Source organism: Lissotriton vulgaris, chromosome 5 (genome assembly GCF_964263255.1).
Source record: "Lissotriton vulgaris chromosome 5, aLisVul1.2, whole genome shotgun sequence".
In the NCBI taxonomy this organism is placed as follows: Eukaryota; Metazoa; Chordata; class Amphibia; order Caudata; family Salamandridae; genus Lissotriton; species Lissotriton vulgaris.
In genome coordinates this window covers 1,970,891,299-1,970,917,901 of record NC_141693.1, presented here as the reverse complement: position 1 = coordinate 1,970,917,901, position 26,603 = coordinate 1,970,891,299, and the positions used below count along the sequence as shown (strand labels likewise).

The 26,603-nt window shown below is 42.4% G+C and overlaps 1 protein-coding gene across 1 annotated transcript; it reads left to right on the top strand.

The window, feature by feature from the left end:
* Positions 1 to 24,703: 24,703 nt before the first annotated feature.
* LOC147717912 (uncharacterized) lies at positions 24,704 to 26,260 on the top strand. Its single transcript, XM_086920588.1, has one exon. The coding sequence runs from the start codon at positions 24,704 to 24,706 to the stop codon at positions 26,258 to 26,260; it is 1,557 nt and encodes a 518-aa protein (XP_086776714.1).
* The last annotated feature ends 343 nt before the right edge of the window (positions 26,261 to 26,603 follow it).

The window sequence follows — 26,603 nt, the reverse complement described above, 5'->3', positions numbered from 1 at the left end:
ATCTCTATACTCTGACTTGTGTCAGGTATGTAAGTACAGCAATTTTGAACATGCAAAATTCCACAGACTCCACCCTCTTTTGCCAGCAAAATGTCTAGTGCAAGATGATTCTGCATCACCATAGTTCTCATAGCAATAAGTTCTGTGTTCACTAATTGAAATCCACTTGCAGTGTCTGTTGACAATCTATCAAGAATTGTGGACATTTTTCTAATTTTATTTGCATTCAGGGTTATTTCTACCATAGGTATTAATGCACCAAATATATCTCCCATTATTTCTGTAAAGCTTTCCCTTCTAAATCTGTTCAAATGATTGCTAATTTCGAATGAAACTTTAGCATTTGGTCTGGGAGATTGTAGTAAGCTTTATTCCCACAAATAAAATAAATTCCAGGGAAAATTGGATCTTTGCCTCCTTTAAATCCCCAACCCCCTATAATACGATAAGTGTCTTCACATTGCCTTGCACCTACAAAATAATTATCAAACAAACTAATATCTCTTCTTATACAAAATTTTCCACTAACAGGTTTATCTATATGAATTGCAACATTTTCATTTCTACCATTAAGCTTTTCATCTTCCATCTGCCAGAATTTTGACTTAGTAGGTTTTAACATCTCATTTCGCTTGTACATTGCCCTTCTCTCTTCCACCATATTTAAGAATGACTTCTCTTCTGTTCTCAATTTCATGTTAAATTATTTCTAAAAGCATACTCATAAGTGAGTTCACTAGTTGTTAGGAAACATTCCCTCATCTGTTTAGCTTGTTTCACTTTATTCAAACTATCTACAACTTTTAAATTTGCAAAAATTTCATCAAAATCAGAGCAATAATATTCCAAACCTCCAGTCTTATAAAACAAACTAGCTATTACACTACATGTTATACCATAAGTAAGAGGAAGCATATTAACACCTTCAGACACACAAGTAGGTAATTTCACACAGATGTAACAGTCCTTGTCATCCATCACCTTAACATATTCAGATAAAAGTCTTGAAAATGTATTGCTAGAAAAATCTCCCACAGATCTATCTTGATGAATCTCTGGTGTATGCACAATAATTTTAGCATTCTTATCAACTTTATCATGATTAACCACTATTTTACTAGTCATGTTAGCTTTATACATCTCTTTATCTATTCCGAAAGGAAAAATGACAGCTAAAAAATTAACCAAACTAAAATTATTAAAATTACACATATTGAAGACAATTTGCAACATCTTTTGAGAATTCAGCATCTCGAATTATTATTAGTATAAGGCATCTTTACTTTCGAACAAAAGCCTAAAAAGAAAAAGAAAAAAAGAAAAATTACTAAATATACTCCCCTTTTTTTTCAGAAAACTTTATTTACTAACAAGTTTTCTTCGACCTTATGTCATACATCAATGTGTTTTCCAACTAACACAATTTCTTCAATCTTGTGTCATCTAATAAACAAAATCAATCATTATCACTTTCATCATCTAAATTTCTTTGACTACTTTTTACTTCTACTACTGGTGGTATTATTATGTAGGTCCACTCAGGTGATTTGTACTTCTGATTTGGCTTTATTATTCTCTTTGCTCTGCTGTTGATCGCTTCTATTTTCTTTCCTGTTTGTTTTTTCTTATTTAAGTCTTCTTCTTTTTGACTTGTGATCTCATTCACCTGCTCCTTTGTTTTATTCACTGATTGAAATTTTAGGCCTTCATTTTCACTTGGCCAATCATCTCCTTTTCTTGTTAACCTCCTTTTCGGTTCCGCTAAATTATACTCCACTCTCCAAACTCTTTTGCTTGATCTTTTCAATTTTGATTCATCTTCACTGTCATCTGTTTCAATTTCTGTGTTATCAGCTGATTCATTAATAATCAGTTTTATTGTATCAGATTCTTCTTCAGATTCAGGTACTTCTTTTCTCTGCAGTTTCACTTTGTTAGGAACAGCATCCTTATAGCTGGTACTTGGAATTCCTTCTTCTTCTTCTTCAATTACTTCCAATTCACCAGTTTTCCGAATCTTCGTTCCTTCTTCCAAAGTTTCCAATCTGCTTTTCAATACTCTCCTGATCTTGATCTTGAATTACCTCTTGTTAACTTTCTATTTCTGCTTTTTGCTCTAGCAGATATTTGTCATTTTCTCCTTCAGAATCTTGAATCACAATTTCTTCATTCTCTTCATTCAATGCTTCATTCGCATTTGAATCTTCCAGATGTCGACGTTCTTCTCGATCTTCAGAATCTGGATTTCTTACAGGCTCTTCTTCTGAATCTGAATCAGCTGTTGTTTCACCTTCGTCGGGATTCTCAGGTGCTGGCACACGTATGGTGTGGCTAGCATGAATCCATCTCTTCAATCCCCTACACTTTACTGCATTTGTCGTGACCAATATCACCTGTCTTGCTTTCTGCCACCTTGGTACTAGGCAATTTCTTCTTTGATGTACCTTTGTCCTTACCCAGTCTCCTGGTAACAGATCATGAGCTTGTTTTTTCTCTTTTGTAAATACTTCAGTTCCTACCTGATGGAGCAGAGAAGTCACCACGTCAGATAGATTTTTGAAATAATCCATAATGACGCTATCATTAATGCTCAACAGTTTATCAACTGGAACAAATGCTTGCCTCATGACCCTGCCCATTAGAATCTCTTGAGGGCTCAATCCTGTTTTTCTATCTGGAATGCTTCTCAAAGACATCAAAACAAGTGGAAGTGCATCTGTCCACTTCATTCCTGTTGCTAAGCACATTTGAGCTATTCTGTTTTTTATTGTACCATTCACTTGCTCAACAACACCTGATGCTTCTGGTCTTTGACAAAAGGATTCTGCAATTATTCAGAATTTTGGATTTTACCATATTTGCCTAAATAATCTAATCATAGAATCTCTTCCAATATGTCCTGGACCATGGTACATGCGTGCCATGTCAGAAATCATACTATCTGGCATTACTGCTCTGTCATCTCTGTAAACCCAAACCTCATCTTCTTCTCTTTGTCTGCATCCTGCTTTTAACCATGTGTCTTTCTCCTCATCACTCGCCTCATCTTGCAACTGTTTTACTCCTTGCCAAGTCTCAACTACAGATATTAGCATAAGTGAGTTCAAAACATGTTCATTTTCTTTTTTCCGATTAACTGACACATTATGTTTTGCACAAAATTTTGCTATTGAATCAGCATATGAGTTTCCTTTTGTTATGTAATCCTCTCCTTTCTTATGTGCTGTGCATTTAACTACAGCAATTTTTTTTCTGGTAACTGAATTCCATCAATTAATCTTTAAATTAGTTTAGCATTTCTTATTGGTGATCCCGCAGAAGTTAAATAACCTCTTTGAGACCAGAGCTGGCCATAGTCATGGACTACAGCATAACCATATTGACTATCAGTCACTATGGTCATTTTTTCTCTTTTCCCAATTCACATCCACGAATCAAAGCAATTAATTCTGCTACTTGGGCTGAATGAATTCCTTTGAGACTGGAAGCTTCAATCACATCTGCAACTGTACACACCGAATACGCTGCACTCAGAACACCTTCATCTGTCATTAAACATGAACCATCAACAAACAAAACATAATCGGATTCAGCTAATGGGACATCTTTGATGTCTTCTCTTGGTTTAGTGCAATATTCTAATACATCCAGGCATTCATGATCAACCTCATCTCTGATTTATGTTTCAGTAGTGTCAGGTAATAATGTGGAAGGATTTCAATTCACACATCTCACAATTGAAACATTATCTGATCCAAGAATAACCTTTTCATATTTTGTTAACCTATTGTTTGTCATATGTTGTGTTTTGCTTCTAGTGAGGAGAATTTCAACTGAGTGTGGCACATATATTTTTACAGGAAATCCCTTTATTATTCCTTCATTTTTTTCCAAACTTACACTTGTTGCAGCTACTGCTTTCAAGCAGCCTGGTAATGCTTTTGCAACAGGGTCAAGAACAGCTGAGAAATATGCTATTGGCTTTCTCAGTTTACAATGTCTTTGAATCAGAACTGATAATCCACATCCTTCTCTTTCACTGCAATACAGCTCAAATTATTTTTCATAATCAGGCATTCCCAATGCTGGAGCTTCACACAAACTTTTCTTTAACTGTTCAAAAGCTTCTAATTCAGTTTTTGTTAGGCTTATCGGATCTTTTATGTCTGCTTTTGTCAGTCTCTGCAATGGTTTTGCAATTACTGAAAAACCACTAATCCATTGGCGACAATAACCTACCATTCCTAGAAACATTCTAACCTGTCTCTGTGTTTTTGGAGGTTGCATTGCTTGAATCATTTTTATTCTTTCTGTTGTCACTTGTCTAATTCCCTTTGCAAATCTGTGACCAAGATATTTTACTTCTTGTTTGCAAAACTGTAATTTCGCAGGAGATACTTTATGTCCCTCATCTGCCAGATGATTTAAAAGAGTAATGGTATCTGTTACACAATTATCTCTTGTTTTTGCAGCCACAAGGAGATCATCAATATACTGCACTAACGTAGATTTTCCAGGTAAATCCAGATTTTCCAATGATTTCTTTAACAACTGATTAAAAATGGATGGACTTTCGGTGTACCCTTGAGGGATTCTACACCATGCTAGAATATGCGCTTTGAACCGGAACGCAAACATTTGTTGGCTTTCTGGGTGCAATGGAACAGTAAAGAATGCATAACATAAGTCAATAACTGTATACCATTCTGCATCATGCGGAATCTGATATAAAATTACTGCTGGGTTTGGTACAACTGGGCAACATGGAATAACAATTTTATTAACCTTTCTCAGGTCCTGAACAATTCTGAAAGTTCCATTTGGCTTTTTAATTCCTATAATCGGTGAATTAAATGGGCTACTTTCGATTTCTTTTAGAACACTTGTTTTATGAATTTGTCTATTACAGGAATTACCCATTCAATCACTTCTGCTTTCATTTTATACTGAGGAATGTTTGGATAATCTACTCTTTGTTTTACTGATATTTTTACTGGATCTACATTTTTCATCAAACCCATTTCATCTCCAGTGAAATTCCAAATTTTTACATTCACTGTGTCTTTTAATTCTTCAGGTAAATTATTCTTATCAAACACTGGAAATAATTTACTTTCTTCTGCCTCAACCATTGACATTGTTAATTTGTAAAGCCCATCTTCTTCTGGAGTTTGAAGCTCTATACCATCCGGTGAGCAACATATTGCGCAGTTCATTTTACAAAGAATATCCCTACCTAATAGATTTACAGGACTGCTATCACAACTACAAATCTATGCATGTCTTTAAATTTACCTATTTCAACTTCAACTGGTTCAGTTAAATCTGTTTTTATTTGCTGATTAGCTACAGCTACTACTTGGATCTTTTCTCCAGAGAGAGGAAGGTTTTCTATCTCCACTGATCTAACAGTAGAACGGGTAGCACCTGCATACACTAGAAAAGTAATTTCTACATCATTCACTTTACCATTTACAAATGGACCAGATTGATCTACCTCATGAGTAACTCCAAACACACACTCTTCCTCCTCTCTCAGGCACCGTCAGAAGTAATCTTCAGATTCATTCCCTCCATCTTCTTTCAACCAATATTGTTGAGACACATTCGACACATTCACTCTTGGTGATCTGTTTACCTGTTCACCTCCGCTGAATCCTGTTTCTGCACTGTATCTCTGCAAATTTACACAGTTTGGAAGTGGTGGTTGTGGTAACTGACTTTGCTGATTCACTACCTGTCGCTGTAGCTGTTGCTGCTCATTTATCTCATTCTGCATCTGTGGATTTAATAATGTATTTTTTAAATAAGTTCTGGTGGATTTTTACACTCGCGCTTCCAGTGTCCAATTTCGCCACAATTAAAACATGGGAGTTTCTGTTTTAATTCTTCTATATTTCCCATCAATTTTGGTTTATTATAATTACCTTTAAATTTCCCTTGATTCTGATCAACATTTTTATTTCCTAAAGTTGCTATTTGTTGTTCAGCCACTTTCACCTGTGCCCACATTGCTTTTTCTTTCAGCTTCTTTTGTTTAGCATCTATTTCATCACTACAGTATTTTGCTTTTCTCAAAATATCATCTACAGTGTGTGATTGCCAGCCAACTATTCCAGTTTTTACCATTTCACTAATTTTAGGTCTCAAGCCATATACAAATCTGTATATAAAATGGCTCATGTCCTTTTGACTTAAATGTTCATAACCACTGTATTGTTTGAATACCAGCAGTAATCTTTCATAAAATGAATGTACTGATTCTTTTGACTCTTGAATTGTTCTATCTATTTTAACCCAATATATCTCTTTTGGGGGAATCTTGTTTTTCAAAAATACAATTACTTGTTCATACTTTCTCATTACCTCTGGAGAAGGAGCACCTGTTACTTTATCTCGTTCATATTCTTCTCTAGGCCAACCTATAGTAGTTTTACATTCTGTCCAAATATCTGATGGGACAACTATGTCAAAAAAACCATCAAGATCAACCCACAAAACTTTTGAAACTTTCACAAATCTTTCTACCTGTCGATACCATTCTACAGGTTTTCTCTTAATCGGGGAAAATCATTTGTGAACAGTAAAATGTCCTGTCTTGTCCATGGGACATGCACATATCCTCCTCCTGCTATTTCTCTCATTGGAAACTCATTTGCTACTTTTTCCTTTTCTCTGACAGGAAAAGCTAAACTTGTTCTGTCTTCATCTCTTTTCTTTGTCCATTTTGCTCTCCATTTACTTAATTCACCCCATCTTCTCAAGATCACAATCAAATCTTTTATATGAGTATTTCTTCCAGTGGTATTCATATCTTCAATGTCTTTCTCAGAGAAATCCACTCTATAATTTTTCTGCAAATTATTCTGCTTAGTTAAATCTACTTCTAATTCAAGAGCCATATCTTCTAATTGATCATATTTGTTTTTCGTTTTCCATGTTATGCTTTTGCAAATAAATAATAATTCATCATCCTGATATGCTTTTAAACTTCAAGTTCCAATCGTACCAATTATTAATTCCTCTAAATCTGCTTTCAATTTTCCAACATCCAGTAATTTACATTCTGGGGTTTGTGTTAAATCTATTTTACTCATGCTCTTTTCCGGAGTTCCAGAGTCAGAATCTGCACCAGTTGGGGTTTTACATGACAAACTTTGATTAAAAGATAAGTCTGGCATCATTATTTTCTCTCGATGTATTTCAGACAAGTCTGAATAAATTTTTTCAGTCACTTTCTGTATTTCTGAATTTAATAGAAGAGTTAAAGCTGAATGCCTAATTTCCTTTTGATCAAATACTGGAAGAACAGGTCCAATTGTTACAGGCACTGTTACTGCTTCCATGCTTTTAGTTAACTGCTGTATTAATTCATTCGCAGAACGAATATATTCTGAAGTATCTGGTTATCCCTCATACCTTTCTGTTCTATTTCCATTTCTTGGGATTTCATTTCTTTGAACTGGAGTTTCAGTAAAATTACCATTTTCTCCTGATATATTTGAATTACATCCTGTTTCTACTCTTTCAGGTGTTTTTCTATTATTCAGGTTTGTTTCAGGGGATGTCTCATCAATTATTTCTCTTTGTGGGGCACTTGGAGAAGTCCATGTACAAACTGGTTGATAAGGTGGCGGTTTCTTAGTATAAATTTCTTCTAATACCGCATCTTCTGAATCACTTTCTTCACTAATATTATTTTTCTTTTGGGTACACTTACGTCCAATTGCCTCATCAATTAATCTCACTGGATATAGGCCATCACACATGTTTGCACTTCTCCATCGACGCATTCTATCCTGATGTGTTTCTCTATCAAGACCTAATCTTGTTCCCTTTGGTATTCCTCTACTCTCTCGTTCTAATTCATGCATTTCGTCTTCCCATTCAACTAAAGCTTCAAATTGAGTAGGTCTAGGCTTTGGTACACGTTTCATCATTCTTTCTCTTAAATTTTTCAAAACCGCTATGTTAAATGACCCATCTTCTGGCCATGCGAACACAGCATCATTCTCGGTATACTTCATCCAATTCTCCATCTAAAGACAAGTTTGATAACCATATTCACCCAACATATAAGCTGCAGGGGTTTTGTACTTATAAATTAATCTTCCACCTCGCATTAAAATTTTCTTGTCAGGTTTAATTTTGTTTTTCTATTTCTGAAACCATGAAAGTTTCTTTTTCTCTTTCATGTAATAATTTCCCTTACTTCGGTAAAGATCGTAACAACTTCCTTATTAATCCGCAACACCAACCAATCTGTGCGCGAAACTAACTAATAAACCAGTCAGGTGATGCCACGTCACTATTCTGCTTAACCAATAGAATCACTGTTTTTCAGGGTGAGCCAATAAGCTTGCCTAGTCACATGAACCAATCTGTGCGCAAATACTGTGATGTATATTAGCCAATCACAGTGCGACTTTTGTGACATATGCTACCGATGCAGCATTTCTGTCTCTCACTTTGCTCCTTAAACCGACCCCTCCTTTACAAAACAATTTTCACAACGCCATATTTACAAAACTTTTAATTACATTTGGTTAATAACTCCACAAAGACAAACCATTTGTCTGTTTCACTAAAATAAAGTTATAGTTTTCCCAAACATTCAAGTATTCTTTTAACGTGAAATAGACAACGCTATTTTCACAGAATATTTAAATTTGTTGATAAAGTAAAGCTACTTTACCCTTCTAGCAGTTAATAACGAACTCGTTTCTCTCTAAATGCACATACAGAGATTTTTACACCTCCTTAGAGACAATTTAGAGTTTCACTTGATCGAACATTAATAAATTCCTTTTTCACACATTCATACGGAAAAATCCCTAACCATGCATACATACATTTTTAGTAGGACTTTAACCCACAAATAAAAATCCTCATTTGCCAGTAAGTAGATGACACTTCCTTACCCTTCACTCAAGCTTAGATAAATTCTACTACTCTTTTCACAGTGAGTTTTAAAACAGGACAGAAGTCCCTATATTCGAAAGCTACGATTTCATAGACAATCCTCACTATACATTCTACCTTACACACCTAAAATCCCTATACTTGTGATGTACGACCACAACACTTGTGATATACGGCGATACCACTATTTTGAAGCAGAACAAATGCACTGTGTAACTTCACCTGTCACACTACTCATGCGGCACAAACCAGGAATTTTCACACTGGGGGAAAAAACCTTTCGACTACATATAACAACTGAACAAACTTAACATGTTTTAGACATTAATCCTATATGTTACCATGTAACATGCTAGTTACCATAGTAACCGTACCTCTGCTACCAAGTAATTGATCCAGCGCTCTGATTGAAAAACTGTCTCACAAACGCTACCTATCACCTCAATACTCACCATTAATCATCAAACACTTATACAGGCCCATAACACCAATGAGACAATTTTTGAGCAACTGAATCAGGTGGTCTGATTAATCAAAACTATTCACAATATATTTACATTATTATATTCAACTGCAGCTTATCTTACTTTACCATGGTTTTAAACATTTATTATTCATTAATCAAACCACTTAAGGGGATTGGATCAACTGATGGAAACTAGACCATGAATAAACAAGACCAGCTTGTCTTTTTAAATCTAAATTATTAACTTTATTTTTCATAAGGAAAAAGCATATATACGTTTTAGAATCTTTATTTATAAGCAAATAAGAAAGCAGCATTTTAATAAGGAAAATGAATTAATAAACTGACATTTTTAAGCAAGCTCAGAAATCTATTTCCCTAACTATTTCTCTCTCCACCTGAAAAGGAAAATATCATTTAAAGTCTGCTGTCCTTACGTGCGCCAAAGTCCAACAGCGTGTCACGTTATTCAGGAATCGGAAAGCAAGAGTTTTTTCCTTGCTCATTGTGTCAGGTTTTATACCTTTTTCTCTAGCTAAACTTTCTACATTTCACATTCTTTCAGGCAAATTCAGGCTTTTCATTGGCTGTCCTGTGTCAGTCCACGATAAAAGTATTAGGTCATCTCCGATCCTTGACCAAATCCAGGCTTTACATAAGCCCTATTGTCTTTCACTTCCATGTATTTCAGCTTCCACAAGAAAGTAACTTTTCCTCGAGTTCTGAACATTCACTTCCTAACCTTGGCAGACATATCAAGTTCCTGTCCTTGGGTCATCTCTCCATGAGCACGTTCAACGCGACCAAAGAACTGCTTTATAATTCACAATGACAATGCAGCAAAAATCTTCTCAGCTGCACATGTGTAAATAGTTCACTCTGGACAAGCTTTTGCGTCTGCAGCTCTGTCAGCCATATTTTCTGAACCATCTTTAGGCCTCGCTTTGGAAACTATTATTAAACAAACACAAGACATCAATTAATTAAAGAATTGAGACCCATTCTATTACCCTCCCCCTTTCCTAATTAATCCTGTTAATTATGTTACCTAGCAAAGCAAATATAGGCAGCATTATAATTACTTTTCCTTTTCAAACTGCACGAACTCCATGAGCTTTTCATCACAAAAAGTCATAACATAAGCACATAAAATAAGCACATGTCATTAACTTAACTGCTGCATTTAATACTGACAAAGACAATAGACAAAGTTCGTTTATTATTTTTCTTTGCGTTTGCAACATAAAGCACATTAGTTTATCCCGCGTGTAATAATGTATATTTTCTTAAACTAAGTTGGTTAATAATTTCACCACAAGCTTATTAATCTGGTTACTTTGTTATGAGGGATTAATTTCACAAGTTTGAACAAAATTTTGTTCTTCACCTTGCTCCATCGCCACTTTTACGGCACAGATGCGTGACGCATCTGTGCTATTTTTGCCTCATGGTGGGCTGCATTGTATATGCGGCGCAACCATGGTGGCGCATGCATGGCGCACAATAAGTGGCGCAACCCTGCTGATATGCAGGGATGCGCCACTTATTGTAAATCTTCCCCTCAAAGCTTTTGATCTTTGGAGCTCTATTTTTTATTAAACAAATAGTGAACAATAGACTATTATTCGGTATAATTATAGTGGGCATAAGACCAAGCAGCCACTGTGCTCTCGCCACTGATTTTGCCACCTCTGAGGGCAAGGGTTACTAAGGTAGTGCCAAGGGTCGCAAAGGACAAGTCATGGGCTGCACCTGCGACCCCTGGCAGCCCCTAAATGACGTCCATTCTAATGCACCTGTTTTATTATGCTGAATGGCCATGCAATCTCTTTCAATTCTCGGCACCAAGGACATCTCTAAGAAAAAGTATTCCACTGTTTATGTATGCAGAATTTTGGGGACTGTATGCACAATGCTATGTGTAGTTGTGCCTTTTATCTGTCCAGTAGGGTAGTCAGTGCTAATACATACTTCTCTTTGAAGAGGGAGAATCTGAGTGTTTATGGAGCCGGGTGCAGTTGAACTTGTTGAAGAAGCTTTTCAGGGCAGGTGATCCAAAGAATGCTGTTTCACTTGTTTGACAGCTGAAGATAAATAAATATAGAGTGCCACCCTCCAAATGAAGGTGAGTTGAACGGTATGGCTAAAAGCTAGAGATTTAGGGACAGATTTATCATCTTTCACGCAACTCAGCAAGCTACCTTCCTGCACAAAAAGAACCCTGAGTGGCACATTCCTCTTTCTACGTGTGCTGCACAATGCGTCACACACAGAAAGAGTTACAAACAAGGAGACATTTCTGCTCCTTATGCCTCACCTGGGAAGGCATAGCATTTTGACACATAGCAAATTTTCTTCTTCAAAAGTACATATGCCTATTTTTGCATGCAGAAAAATATAATTGATAAAAGTGAAAGTTTATGTGGTCCTGAAAAACATTTGTGAATGTGAAAAGTGGGCACATGTACAACCATGCCAGGCTGTAAACCACTGGGTGTCGATTTAATTATGTCTTTTTTCCTAGCCCAGTGTGCACAAGGTACGGTGGAGTACACTGTTGAGCACTATGCAAAATGTTTATGGAAAATAGTAGTGAAGGGGAAACTTTGTGGCTACTCAAGATAGTGGGGGATCCAGTAAAAGACCTGACTCTGGGATACCAGAGGTCAACTCCATAGCATAGTCCATATTAATGGACTTTATGTCAGTGTAGTAGTAGATGTAAGGCCACTACACACATTGATTCTAAAATCCATATGTACTGGGAACACTTAAAGGGCTTGTTGACTGATTTAGGAGATGTGGACATAAAACCAGGTGCATATGGGTCGGGGGGCATAGTGCACGTGGGTTAAGATATAATTTAAGAATTAGGAAAAGGATGATGAAGTGAAAGGTCTCTGCATGAGGTAAAGGATGTGTTATGAGGGTGATGACCCCATAGCATTGAAGCCAGGATGTTGTGGGCCCAGAAGATCATTGCAGAGTGGATAATGTGAGAGCTTTCAGGGGCTAGGGTATAACACAGCATGAAGTTGTACAGTGCACTGGCAGATGTTTATTACTACCCAACAATACTCATTTTATTGAGGTTGAAAGGCTGATGGAACCAGGTAGGACTTGAACCTGCAACTATGAGGTCTATTACTCCTGGAATTGATGCGTTGTTCCACAGAGCCACCACACATGCCCATTGCGAGAAATTTGGTGATGAGTACGGTGTTAACTTTGCTTCAGCAACAGCCACAATCCCTGTGAGGGTGAACCACAAAAGTCACTAAATTAACCCCTACTTAACCCTCTGGTAGCTTGACACAAAGCCAGTAAGGCTTAATTTAGAGGCAATGTATAAAGTATTTATGCAGCACACAAACAGTAATTAAGTGAAAACATAACACAAGTGAAATCCCACACCAATTTAGAAAAATAAAGTAAATTTTAATAAATTATTTGACACCAAAATGACAACAATTCAATCAGTTGAAGCAGAATTATGAATTTGGGTCAAAGTTGAAAAATATCGCCGACGACGATGGAGTGTGGACCAGAAACAAGACGTGGAATGGACCCACTCTATGCTTACCCTCGGAATTAGACGAGAAGGTAAAGTTAAGTAAGGCTAGGATCCCAAGGCGGTGTCATTATCAAGGAGCCACTGGGTGACATAAAACCGAAATGAGATTTAACAAGCCAGGAAAGGCCACCTTGCATGGCCCTGCGCGGCTACATAAATCTAGTTAGTAAGTAAGTAACTGAGCTTATAAAGTGCCTGGTTACACTAGCCAGTGTGTCCCCACACTGTACCGCTGAGGAACCCATCCTGGCCTGTTCCTGCGAGGCACCCACTCCTGGGCACCCCAAGGTGAAGCCAGGCATCCTTAGCGATTAGGGCCGGTGTGGAGATTAAGCAAGAGTTGCAGAGTGGAACCCATGATTAGAGTAGGCACAGTGGCTTGAATTATCGGGTTTTTGGGCATTAAGCCCAAGACCCTGCCACGAGGGGGATTGAACCCTGGTCCCGGGTCAGACCTCTGCCTCAGGTCTGCCGCTCTAACCAGTGAGCCACACTTCTCCACAAATCTAGAGTAACGCAAGGCAATGCAAGTCACTGCCTTGCATTTCTCGGTGACAGGGAGGCGTTCCATTGGTGGAGGGTGAGTGTTCCCACTCATCCTCCCATGAAGTTTGGTGCATTCTCAGATTTACCATTAGTGGTAGACCTGGGAATATATCCAAATGCTGTACCTCCACGGGTGAGGCATAACAAGAAGAAATATCTTTATTTCTACTCGTTTTTACCTTTCTACATATGCTGCATTATGCAGTACATGTAGAAGGAATAAAATGTCTCTCTAGGTTGTTTTGGTGCCCTTTCTGCATGAAAACAATCCTGCCTACAACGCAGGCACCCTTGCAACATGACGCAAGTGTGCGTGTGCACCGTATAATGGTAAATACGGTGCACTCCTGCCCTTTCCCTTTTTCTCAGGGCAGTGCATCGAGGTAGTTTGCATTGGGTTGCATGTTTACTATCTAAATATATGTCTTAGTTGTTTTTTTGGAAATTGAAATTCTCCAGTAGGCTGAAGCTTCAAGCTGTGGCAGACATGGGCTCAACGATGGAGACCCTTCTGCAAAGGACCGCTAAACAGGATTTGCTGAGGCCAAAAAGAACGTAGTTCAGAGCTGCCACAAACTCAGGCCGACCTGCGAGGCACCTTGAGCGGATGGACAATAAGGTCGGTCCCGGTCTCCTCTCGGTTCTCAGAGCACTTTTTAGGCCAAAGTTTTGTATTTTTAGCTACACTTCCAAGGGTCCAGGGCTGGAGAGGCACCACTTGAAGAGCTAGGACTTACTCAGGCTGGGCCCAGGTCAGGGGCGGCTCCTCCACTAGGGTGGAGGAGCATTGCCCCACTGCTTTCTCGCAGCGTGAGAAGCAGAAACATAAAATGGTAATAACTTCCTGTTCTTACCATTTTATGTTTAGTTGTGGGCGGGGCTGCTCTGCGAACAGGGGAGGAGTGGTGTGCCCACTCCTTATGGCGCAATGACTTTTTGGTCAGTGCTCTGGGGCCGCCCAAACCATTCATGCACACGCTGGCGGGGAGGTACGTTTTAAATTTATTTTTAAATTAACCTCCACGTGCGACCTAGCGCCCCCCCCCCCCACCCACGATTAATGCTGTCCACGACTGGTAGTTTTCTAAGCAATACAGCAGGCTACAGCAGCATAGTCCTTCTGCAGGTCCAGGGCGGGAATTTAAGAGTGGGCCTGCGGGTCCTATTTTGATACCTGGTGACTTCCTTGAAGTAGGAATAGTTTCTAGACATTCCCTTTGAAGTGCTCAGAATGTCCTTCCTCCCCTTCCCGGGCTCCAACCTGGCTTCTGGCACAATGATCTGGTGTGAAGTCCTTTGTGTGAAGGAAGGGCACAGCCTATTGGTTTGTAAGTGGGGCTGTACCCAGCTTCTCCCTCCCAGCCCTCATTCTGCCAAAGATGACCCATCTAAGCACACCTCAATCTTCTATTGTGTGGCTCTCTGGTAGGATTATACAAAGTCTAACAACAAACTACACACAGTCAGGTGAACCAAGAACAGGCAGCAGGTACAAAATAACTAGAGCAGGAAAATGACAACTTTCTAAGAGTGGCGTTTTCAAAACTGTGACTTAAGATCTGACTTCACATTTAAAGTTGATTTTAAATGATAATTTCTTAGACACCAAACATGAATTCCCTACTTGCTCCAAATCAAAAGTTAGCACTTATTAAATGTTATTAGCCAGCCCAATGTTATCCTGTGGGAGAGGTAGGCCTCACAGTAGTGAAAAATTAATGTAGGAGTTTTGCACAATGAAGACATGCTTGAAAGTACATGTCCAACCTTTTAATTACAATTCACCCTGCCCTATGGGCTGCCAGGGGCTACCTTAGGGGTGACGTATATGTAATAAAAGAAGAGTTTAAGGCTGAGCAAGTGGGTTATTTGTCAAGTGGAGCTGGCAAGCCTGAGACATGTTTTATTGGTGGCACAATATGTGCTGCAGGTCCACTAGTAGCATATACTTTACCAACCCTGGGTATATGGTATACCACTTACTATGGACTTATAAGTAAATTAAAAATGCCAATCAGGTGTAATCCAATTTTAGCATGTTTTAGGAAGTGAGCAAGAGTACTTTAGCACTGGTTAGCAGTGGTAAAATGCACAGAGGCCTACAGCCAGGAAAAATAAATTTAGAAAAACAGGTGGGTGAAGGTACAAAGTCTGGGGGAAGACCACCCTGCTCTTTCCATCATCAGAAGACTTGTTGCCGGACAATTGGATCGTTTCCTAAAATGTATTTGTCACCGTTAATACAATTCTGTATTCGTATCATCGGACCAATTTTCACATACACTGTACACAAAGACAAGCTCTGCTTATGCCATTGGGTTATGCCCGTTTAACGCAACACAGTTCGGATGGCTATGACAGGATGTATTTGAGAAATCTGGAATAAAAGTAGACTTGTTTTGATGGACTAGGAAGATAACCTGGTGTGTCATTTTTCTGCACTTGCAACCACATTTAACATTTTCGGAGAGCTGTTCATCTCCTTTCCTGAGCGCCCATTAATGACGTAATGGATAGTGGGTATTTTAATAAGTGTATACTTGTTATAGGTATGTACTGACATGTCTATGGTCACCCCAGTTGTTAAGGAAGTAGCTGTTGTTCGCGTTCTGCAGGCTTGTGGAATTTGTTTTCAGACGTGTCTTGTTGAAGGTCTGGTGTTAGTGTGTGTATGGGCACATCATAGCTATCTGTGATATAATGAGGCAAAATGTCACCACTCATAAGGCAATAGAGTCAGTGGCTGAAGTGGGTTGACCCATTGAGCCATGCTGTATACTGTCGTGGATGGAGGCAGAGTGAGAATGGCACTCAAAGGCACAATGGCAGAAGCACCTCTATATGTGTACATATATGTATGTATTTGTATATATGCTTTTTTATTGGTTTCTTTTGATTACGAAAGAGTGTCACACAACCAAATCTTTCAAGTCCTCCTAAAAGAGTTTAGTGACGATTATCAAAGGGAAGATTCCACAGCCATGTTTTTCAAAAGGGGGTGATCACCACTCTAACCCTTGCTTTCTAAAGTAAATAGTGGCCTTCCATGTCACAAAATGCATGTCTGAAGCACTTAAAACAATGTAGTAACATCCACTAATAAATGCTTATTGACTTTAACAAATGTTTTTAGCACTATATTAGCTGATTTTGTCATAACTTTTCATAATAAAAAGATCAGACCTATGGAATCGGATGCACATTTACCTCTGACCTTGGAAGGCCCCTAGCCTATTTCTTTGGCTAGTCTCCACTTGTCACCATAACCTCCTCAGGACTACTGTATTAAGCTTAAGCTTTCCCACAAGGTAACTATTAGGTATGCGGCCATACAATTACAGATATATACAAAATTATTATCAGCAAAGGGAAATACAACCCTACTAACGGGGATCATCATATTGCAAATCTTCCACCCCTAGATTTTGCCAACAAAATACAGGCTTTAAAACATTGTAATAGCAATCCACCCTCAAATGCTTGTGTGTGCTTTTCACAATAAATATGCAAGACTTACAGCCTTTTTTGTAACTTAATATACTAAACAAATCAGGCCTGTATCCTTGATCTTTGAATTGACACCGTAACCACCTAAATCTTGCTAGATTAAGCACAAACTTTCCCACAAGGAAAAAACTCCATTACAAGCACTATATTTTAGCAGGAGCGCTCAACTTGTGCCCAATCGAATGCTGTGCTCACATTTTGTGCCCAATCAAATGCTGGGCTCACAACTTGTGCCCAATCAAATGCTGGACTCACAACTTGTGCCCAATCCAATGCTGTGCTCACAACTTGTGCCCAATCAAATGCTGTGCTCACAACTTGTGCCTAATCAAGTGCTGGACTCAGGGACACCTATTTTACAAACACAAGGGACCCAAATGGTGATCAGGGACCTTGGGTACACAATGTTTAAAGGAACAACGGTCCCTAACTGAGACACATTTGCAAAGGTTTATATATAGAAATGCAATGATATCTACATGTGGCTGTCCAACTGGACATAGTCAGGAAGTTGGGGTCCATGCAGGTCCAGCTGTGGAGCCCGGGGGCCATGTAAGGGGGGGTTTTGAGGAACGATGCAGAGGGAAAATTAAATAAAAGATTAGTTTTTCCTCTGCATCGTCCCTCGAAATCCCCCCTAACACGGCCCCACCGTGAAATCCCCCTTACACGGCCCAACTGCCCCACCGCTGTTACCATGGGTGTCCGCAGGGGGGGGGCAAGGAGGGGCGCTTGCCCCCCCCCCCTGGAGCGACCCTCCTTGCCCCCCCTGGGGACGCCCATGAAAACCATGCCTTCAAGACGGGTTCTCACTCTCTTTCCTCTCCTTTCTTTTATTTGCTTCCCTGTGAAATGGATCCAAAAAAGAGACGCTTTTGCTGGAAATGTTGCATTTTAATTCCAAAGTGCAGCATTGGGAATAAAAGGCTAAAAATATGAAAAAATTGATAAATAACTAAATAAACTGGTAGCAAACTGGCCAAACTGATTTTATTCACACCGAAACACATTATAGCCACTTTTACAGAGTTTGCCAGTGAAGCGCTATTTTTGTTTTCTTGTCTTTGTTTTCCCTGGACTTGGAACTAGTGCACCAATCCTGGAGGTACTGCAATGTGTGGATCGGAAAACAAAATGTGCACTGTGGCTCTGCGTCCAGGGATGTGGTCTTTTTACAATACTGCTTACGTTTTGTAAGGATATAAGCAATGGCCATTGAAATGGGTCCATTCAGGGGCCTGTATTTGTGTCCTTAACTTTTCAGGCAAAAGCACTCCCTGATTTCTGAATAGTGAGTGTAAAAGCATTAAGGTAATCATGTTGTTCCTGCTTACATTTCCCATGGTTTGCTAAATTTTGCATTCCCTATAAGTGTTTGCTTTTTCCAGGATGTTGTTACTTTTTTTTTTGTAGGCCGCGTATTTCTCTTTTCTAGTGTGTAATTTAAATTGAGCTGCATCCAGGTGTTTTTAGCGGGTAACAATTGGGTTGTAGTTGAAGACAGTGGGAGTTTTTCTCAGTGGGGCAGTACGGTGTTCAGTGGGGGAGAGGATGTGGCACTATGGTCAGAGCTGCTGAATTTGGAACTGGGAAGTAGGTTCAGCCTTAATAAACAGTCCACCAGACCACGTTCCTGCGAGAGCACAATCACATGCCAGACCTTAGAAGGCTTCGCAACACCTTAGAACTCCTGGTGTCTTCGCACCAGCAGGTGGACCCTAGCATGACAAGTGTAGGTTAACCTTCAAGGCTTGTCCACCACTATCCATACTGAAGTTCACCTCCAGTCTTGCGGGCAGGCCTATGAAGCAGCACACCCTAGAACAACAGTCACTGAGGTCACAGGACTCTTGAGAAGGGCCAGCTCTAGGGTGGTGCAACCAGTGTGACCGTGTGGAATTTTAGTTTGCGAACTGAACATCATCTGCACCATCTTGTCATCTATGTACAATATGCACGGCAGCTATTTTAGGTACCATGGTCCCCCTGTTCACGATCGATCGCCAGCGCGCTCCCCTGACCCTGCGAGCATCCCCTGCACACCCTGGCTGCCCCCGCTCTCACATGCACAAGTCATAAACCCTCTCCTTCCGCATGACTCTGTCCTTGGGAGTCGCACCCGCGCCTGACCATCACTTCCTTTCCTTTCATGAATACCCCTCTTTTGATAAACTCTTCCTCTGCGCTCGATTGTCCGTGCAGACCATTCCTTTCATGAATACCTCTCCTTTGATGACCCCTTCCTCTGAGTCCGGTTGTCCGTACGGGTCCCAGGCCATCACCTAGCCGGGGGATACAGTTTATTGCCCCCCTATTGTATGGAGTCGCTCCTCTTCAAAGGAGCTACTATTGATCATGGCCTCCCCACCCCCTGGGATACGATCAGGCGCACACATCCTAAGAATCGGCGGAACACTCAGCTGCGTGATAGCCCCCTCCTATTGTATGTGGGGTGAGGACCTCTACTGTAAATACGTGTGGGGGGTGGGTCTGAAACGGGGATTCCGGGGATGTCTTTTCATACTACAAAGAGTCTTTTCTGCAATAAAGAATGCTCACATGTCATAAACCAGGGTATAAAAGGCCAGGCCTCGGAGAGGCTGTTAGAGCACCTCGAAACGATACCTTGTTGTCTGATCTGATGTGTTCTGCTCCGTCGGAATAAAACTTCTGTTTCCTGCCTTCCAGTCTCCAGCGCCTGCCTCTTTGTTTGGTAACTAGAATGGTATAGAGGCGGTTAGCGCTGGGCAACTTTGAAAAAGGCCATCAGCCCTTCCCTTTTCACAATTGGCGTCCCAAACGTGGGGCCCATCAGTGACTCGTGGATCCAGTGGGAGAGGTCCTGAAGATAGAGTGAACGACTGCAACGATCGGGAGGGCTCCTGTCCGATAGACCCTCGTCTGACAGCCGATCATCCGAACTTCACTGATTCCGAACGGACCTCTCTTGAGTGATCTACGGTCCTGACTGGGAACCATCAGGAGTGCCGCGAAGATCACGAAGAATAGAGGACGATCGGGCGCTGGATTCGGAAGACAGGGAACTGTCCATGCGGTCCGGGTAAGGTCGTGTAAATGCGACAAATTGTGAAATGATTGTTTGATTTGGATAATACTAGTATTACTCTTTTGTTGATTTGTTTGGAGATTCGCTGTCTGCAAACAGAGAAATAACAGGCTCTCTCTTTGCAGGTAGCGAAGGATAGGTAACGCAGACTTTTGTCCCCGTTGTAATCCGTCGTGCCTATCTTCCTCCCCCACTGATTGATTGTTTGGCCCGAACTATTGTTCGCGGATTGTTTTCTGGAGATTCTCTGTCTGCAAACAGGGAAGAACAGGTTCTCTCTTTGCAGGTAGTGAAAGGGTAGGTAACGCAGACTTTTGTCCCCGTTGTAACCCGTCGTGCCTACTTATTCTCCCCATTGATTGTTTGATTGACCGAACATTGATTGTTCGATATTGGTTCTTTTGAGGTATTCACCGCCTGCAAACAACGAAGAATAGAAATATTCTGTCTAGTCTTTGCGCGCAGTGATAAGATAGGTAGTGCAGACTTTTGTCCCCGTTGTAATCCGTCATGCCTATCTTCTCCCCACTGATTGGTAGCCTGTTTAGCCCGGACCGCTTATTAGAGATGAACCATCCGGCTCCACTGGAGGGCACCCCTAATAAGGACATGTTCATTAAGCATGGACTAGTCGCTATAGCTTATAATAAGTTATGGCATAAATATACAAAGAAGGACCCCGAAAGTCAGTGGCCACTGATAGGTTCCTTTGTTGATCATAAAATAGAAACATTAGAAGCAGCGCTCCAGAAAAATAAGACTACGCCCACCATGCTCGATAGTATCGGCATGTGGCGCAAAGAAGCGGAACAACGAAAGAAAAGAGAAGAAGCAAAAATAGGGAAAGAGTTACGAAAGGCAGCCCACCTAGCCGCTAAGCAACTAGAAGAAGAAATAAAAGAAAGAAAGGAAGCTACACAAAAGCAAGAATCAGGGTTGACAGGCCAATGCCCTGTTAGGACCCCCTCTACGCTCTACCCTGAGCTGCCCTCCAAACAACGGGCGAACGATGAGTTACTGCTAGGTCCTCCAATCATCTACATGCCCCCTCCATATGCCCCCTGCCAACCTCTGATACAGCACCTACCAGCTCCAAATACAAGCGAGAGTGACCTTAGCGCTAGTGCCCCGGCCCTTGCGGCCTCTGCACCGGCTGCATTAGTAACGACACCAGATGACCCCGAGGCTAGCAAGCAACCACCAGCCAGACCAAATAGATTGAGCAAAGATGAGCGGGATGGGATTGACAAGATAGTGAAGACACTAGTAGAACGGAAGGAGAGCGAAGAATACACGATGGATATGCACAATTCACATGCCGGTAGCCACAGACGGCATTTCATTTTACGATTCAGCTACCACACCCTGAACGCATATGAGGATAGGTATCAGAATAAGGGCCCCGCAAAATTGACAACTCTATATAGAAAGGTCGATGTCGGAGATGGGACTGAACACGATGTGACGGACCTCTTCATGCAAACGCTTGAAGTCTTCCGCCACCTCACAGAACAGAAACCAGAAGCCAAGATTACAGTCCCTGAAACGACCGAGTCCTCATTAGAAGTAGCCAACACTATGATGCCTATCAGAGAAGCGGCCCCTTACTGGGTTCCGCCACGAGGTCAGGGAACAAACGACGATATCAACCACACAGATGCAAAGGGGAGGGTTGTGTACAATTGGGTTTATCAACCCTGGGATCGGCAAGATATCTTAACTTTTAGGCAAACCCTGCCCGATTTAAGAAAGAACCCGACAGCATTTTATACCGAATTAGGCACAGCCTTGGGTTCGACAATAATGACTTTAGCGGACATTGACTTGTTTTTCGGGTTATGTCTGCCGGCTGACGTGTGGAAGCAAATCCGGAAAGCCGACCACACAGATCTGTTCGGACATACCTGGAATCAACTCAGTGAGCTAGATAGACAGCGAGAGCCCGGAAGGAAACCTGTAAAAGACGTACTGGAACTCCCAGACAAAATAGTTCAGAAGCTAAAGACATTAATCCCAGAGAAAAAGGTAGATTGGTCGATAGTCACGGCTTGCCGTCAGAAACCCCAGGAAGACGTATCGGAATACTTCTCCCGATTTGAGACGGTGTTCTCCGACTACAGTGGCCAAGACATGACCACCGCCACCGGACAACACCTGTTTGTGCAAAGTTATGTAAAGGGTCTATCACAAGAGGTCTCCCAAAAGTTACAGACGAGCGAGAGTAGTTGGGGGGCCTCCAAACCCGCAGCTATCCTTCAGATGGCTCAGTATTACGAACATCAAAAGAATGAGAGTGATAGGGCATCCGAGAGAAAGAAGAAAGATTTGAAAGAAAGGGTGATGATAGCCCAGATACAAGGGGTAGCGGTCGGAAGGGAACCCCACAGGGGAAACTACCAATCAACCACCCCTAGAAATCCACCTCCTAAAGATCACACCCCAACACCCCACATCGGACGTAGAGACATTAGCGAGGACCAGTGTGCCTTCTGCAAAGGATTCGGCCATTGGAAATCCCAGTGTCCGGTTCTGTTAGAAATGAACAGAAATAGGGACCCCAAGGACGTAGCGGGTGGACCGAGAAATAGGGGACAGGGACGAGGGTACACAAATGACACCAACAACGACAGACCAGGGAGATCGAACACGTTTGACCGTCCCCGACAGAACCAGTATCAACTATCCGACAGCGAGAATGCCCCCGACTTTGCATAGGACTGCCAGGGGCAAGGGAGGGATCCAGTCGAGCTCTGTGTTGACCAGCAAGGTCCTTACGTCACCGCTAAGGTCCAGGGTACAAAGTCTCCATTTTTGGTAGACACTGGGGTGACACGTAGTGTGTTATCGAAACGACTGATTCCAAGGGCACCCTTGTCTGCCTCACACATTACATCGATAGGTTTCGATGGGACGCCCTCCACTAACCCCCTGTCCGTACCTATCTCCTTTGACCAACAAAGCACGCCACTGACACAACATTTTTGCTCTCCTCCAACTCCTCTGACGCCATTATGGGCATTGATTTACTAAAGCATTTTCGAGCTACCATTAGGTGTTCCCCAGATGGAGTCCGAGTCATCCTGTACGACAACCCGAGCATGTCCAAATCCTGCCCAGCACGACACATGTACTCCATAACTGACGCTGACCTGTCCTTGCTCGACACCCTGCCCCCGTACCTATGGGCCAAAAATGACTCTGATGTGGGACGAATGATGATTGACCCTGTGCACATAACGGTAAGACGAGACTCAATACTCCCGAAACTCCCTAAGTATCGGATATCGCCCGAAGGACGATGAAGGCTGCTGGCGGACAAAGGATGCGAACAAATGGTTGCTGCCTGACTCATACCTGATCCCCATACTGACTATGGCACACTCCCCCGCACACATAGGATCTGCCACCATGATCGAGCTCATTTCCAAAGTCTGGCACAACGACAAAATCCCCGACTCAGCCAAACGTCTGGTCCAGCAGTGCCTTATCTGCTTGCAACACAACCCCGGGAAAGGAACTGTAGTGCCCCGGGGAGGATTTGGGATCCCCGACCACCCCTTTGAGGTCCTCCAGATGGATTACATTCAGCTAGAGAGATGCCAAAGCTTGAAGTATGTACTGGTCATTGTATGTGCCTTCAGCAAATGGGTGGAAGCCTATCCAACCTGTGATAATACTGCCATGACTACTACCAAAGTACTACTGAAAGAGTTTTTTCCTCGCTACGGCCTCTGTCGAATTTTATGGAGCGACAACGGCCCCCACTTCATAGCAGAAGTTATCCAGCTAATTTTGAAGGGGCTGGGTGTGAGGCAGAGGTTCCATGCGGTCTTCCACCCCCAATCTGCTGGTTTGGTGGAGCGACACAACGCTACATTGAAGCTGAAATTGTCAAAAATAGTGGCCACCACAGGACTTAAATGGCCAGATGCCCTCCCACTGGCATTGCTATCAATGCGCTCCACCCCCACTAAGCACCATTTGGCCCCCTATGAGGTTGTATTCGGGCGACCAATGAACCTTTGGACTGCCCCCAAACCGACCTCCATTCATGACGTCCCGGACGTCCTGCTGTCTGATTACTTGTACAAATTAACAAAAACATTGTCTGTCATTCATCAGCAGGTGCAGCAGGCCATCCCCGATGCTTCCAGGGGTCCAGGCCACGACATCCATCCAGGGGACTATGTATTAGTCCGGAATTTGCAACGGGCGAAGAGTCTGGAACCCCGGTGGACGGGCCCCTGGCAAGTACTAATCACCACCCGGACGGCTCTTCGAGTGGAGGGGAAGCGGCACTGGCTGCACGCACACCACTGCAAGAAGGTCTCTTCGACCCTGGCCACCACCGAAGACATCGACAACCAAGAAGAGCTCCTGAACAAGGATCGACCATCACTGAACTGCTATCCCGATACAGAGGCACTTGAACTTGCAAAATTCCCTGATCCCACTGTACCATCCAGGGAAGGGTATTTCCTGCGTCGAAAGGAGGGAGCTTCGGCTAAGTAGACCACGGACTAAGTTAAATCTCAGAACGGTGACCCAAACACCACCAAGGGTTACCCGGAGAGAAGCTAAACAAAGTCTGTGGTTCTGCCCGCTACCGAGCACCTTGAAGATGATGGAAGCGCCAGATAAGAAGATGATGGAAGCGCCAGATAAGAAGATGATGGAAGCAGCCGGAAATACCCACTACAGGAACCCAAAGACTGACAATATGCACAAATCAAAGACAATCGCCTTCTTCATTGCTTTCCTCTTTTGCCTCCTCCTCATGACTTCCTTCTGGATCTTGGAGGAAAGCACTCCTGCTCATCAGATATTGCTAACCACTGCACAGCCAACCACTATGAAAGAGCATCACCTGATCTCCCTCTCACCTCAGCTCCGAGAGAGGCGTAAGGAGTTCTGGAACAATTCCTTTGTACAACTGTTGCACCAGCACAACCTTGCTGCAAATGCCACCAACTGCTGGATCTGCGGACTGCTCCCGCATGCCACCGGTCACTCCATCCCCTTCATCCCTTCTCCTTTCTCAGTTCATGGCTCCTGCCTTGCCTGGTTGATCCTCATGCAAGAAAGCCACAAGGACAACGCCACTTCTGGTCAAACAGTGTCACACTTCTACCATGGGTTCTGGCTGAACAAAACCGGAAGGACATCTGCTCCCTTGTGTCCTGTTCCCTCTGGTTCCGCCTTCCTTATGGACATCCCTGCAAAGGAGCGAGTAGAAATGCAGGCGCTCCATAATCCAGCTAGAGCCACCTTCTCCCACCTACGGATGCGAACCGCCGCCACTCTGACTGTGGCCCTGTCTGTCATCAACGTCACTGGCCAGGTGTGCATCGAAGGCCTGGGAAGACAGCTGGTAGGTCACAGTGCCTGCCACATCACAAGGTCACTGGACTCAATTGACCCCCCCTCTTTTGTTGCTTCTCCGAATATGTACTTTGTTTGTGGCACCAAAGCTTACACCTGGCTCCCGAAAGGTTGGAGAGGCACTTGCTACATTGCTTTCGTCCTCCCTCCCACGTACATAGCCCCTGCTGATCATCATCGGCAGAGACGCGCAAGTGACATTGGACAAGCCGACTCCACTGGAGCACAGTTCCTGGATGCGGTGAAGGGACTTGTTCCTCTGTGGGGCCCGATGGCGAACAGCCGCGCCATCCGACATCTGACCCAGGCAATAGAAACAACCATCAACATCACAGCTGGCGCCCTCGCTAACAACACGGCTGAGCTTCAGGCGGTCCGCCTCATGACCCTTCAAAATCGCCTGGTTCTAGACGTTGTTCTAGCCGATCGTGGAGGAGCATGCCGCATCATCGGATCTAGCTGTTGCACCTACGTGCCAGATAACTCGCCCTCAGTCTACAAGGCAATTGAGCACCTCCATAGACTTTCCTCAGAAGTTCACCAAGAGCAAGAAGGATGGTCGCTTGGGAGCTGGTTTTGGGACACTTTGAAGGGCTGGGGATGGAGGTTGTTTACATTCATATTGATACCGATTGTGATACTATGTGGGTGTTGCCTAGGTATTCAATGCTTGCCATCTTTGTGTGCACTCATTTCTAACTGCATGTGCCCTAAGACTTTGGACTTCCGAACTGAGCACATGAGTCCCCTCTACGAGGTAGAAGTACGTGGCCTTATGGGGATAGACCCGAATTGACAAGTTGGCGAGACATGTTAAAAGGGAGGACTGTGGAATTTTAGTTTACGAACTGAACATCATCTGCGCCATCTTGTCATCTATGTACAATATGCACGGCAGCTATTTTAGGTACCATGGTCCCCCTGTTCACGATCGATCGCCAGCGCGCTCCCCTGACCCTGCGAGCATCCCCTGCACACCCTGGCTGCCCCCGCTCTCACATGCACAAGTCATAAACCCTCTCCTTCCGCATGACTCTGTCCTTGGGAGTCGCACCCGCGCCTGACCATCACTTCCTTTCCTTTCATGAATACCCCTCTTTTGATAAACTCTTCCTCTGCACTCGATTGTCCGTGCAGAC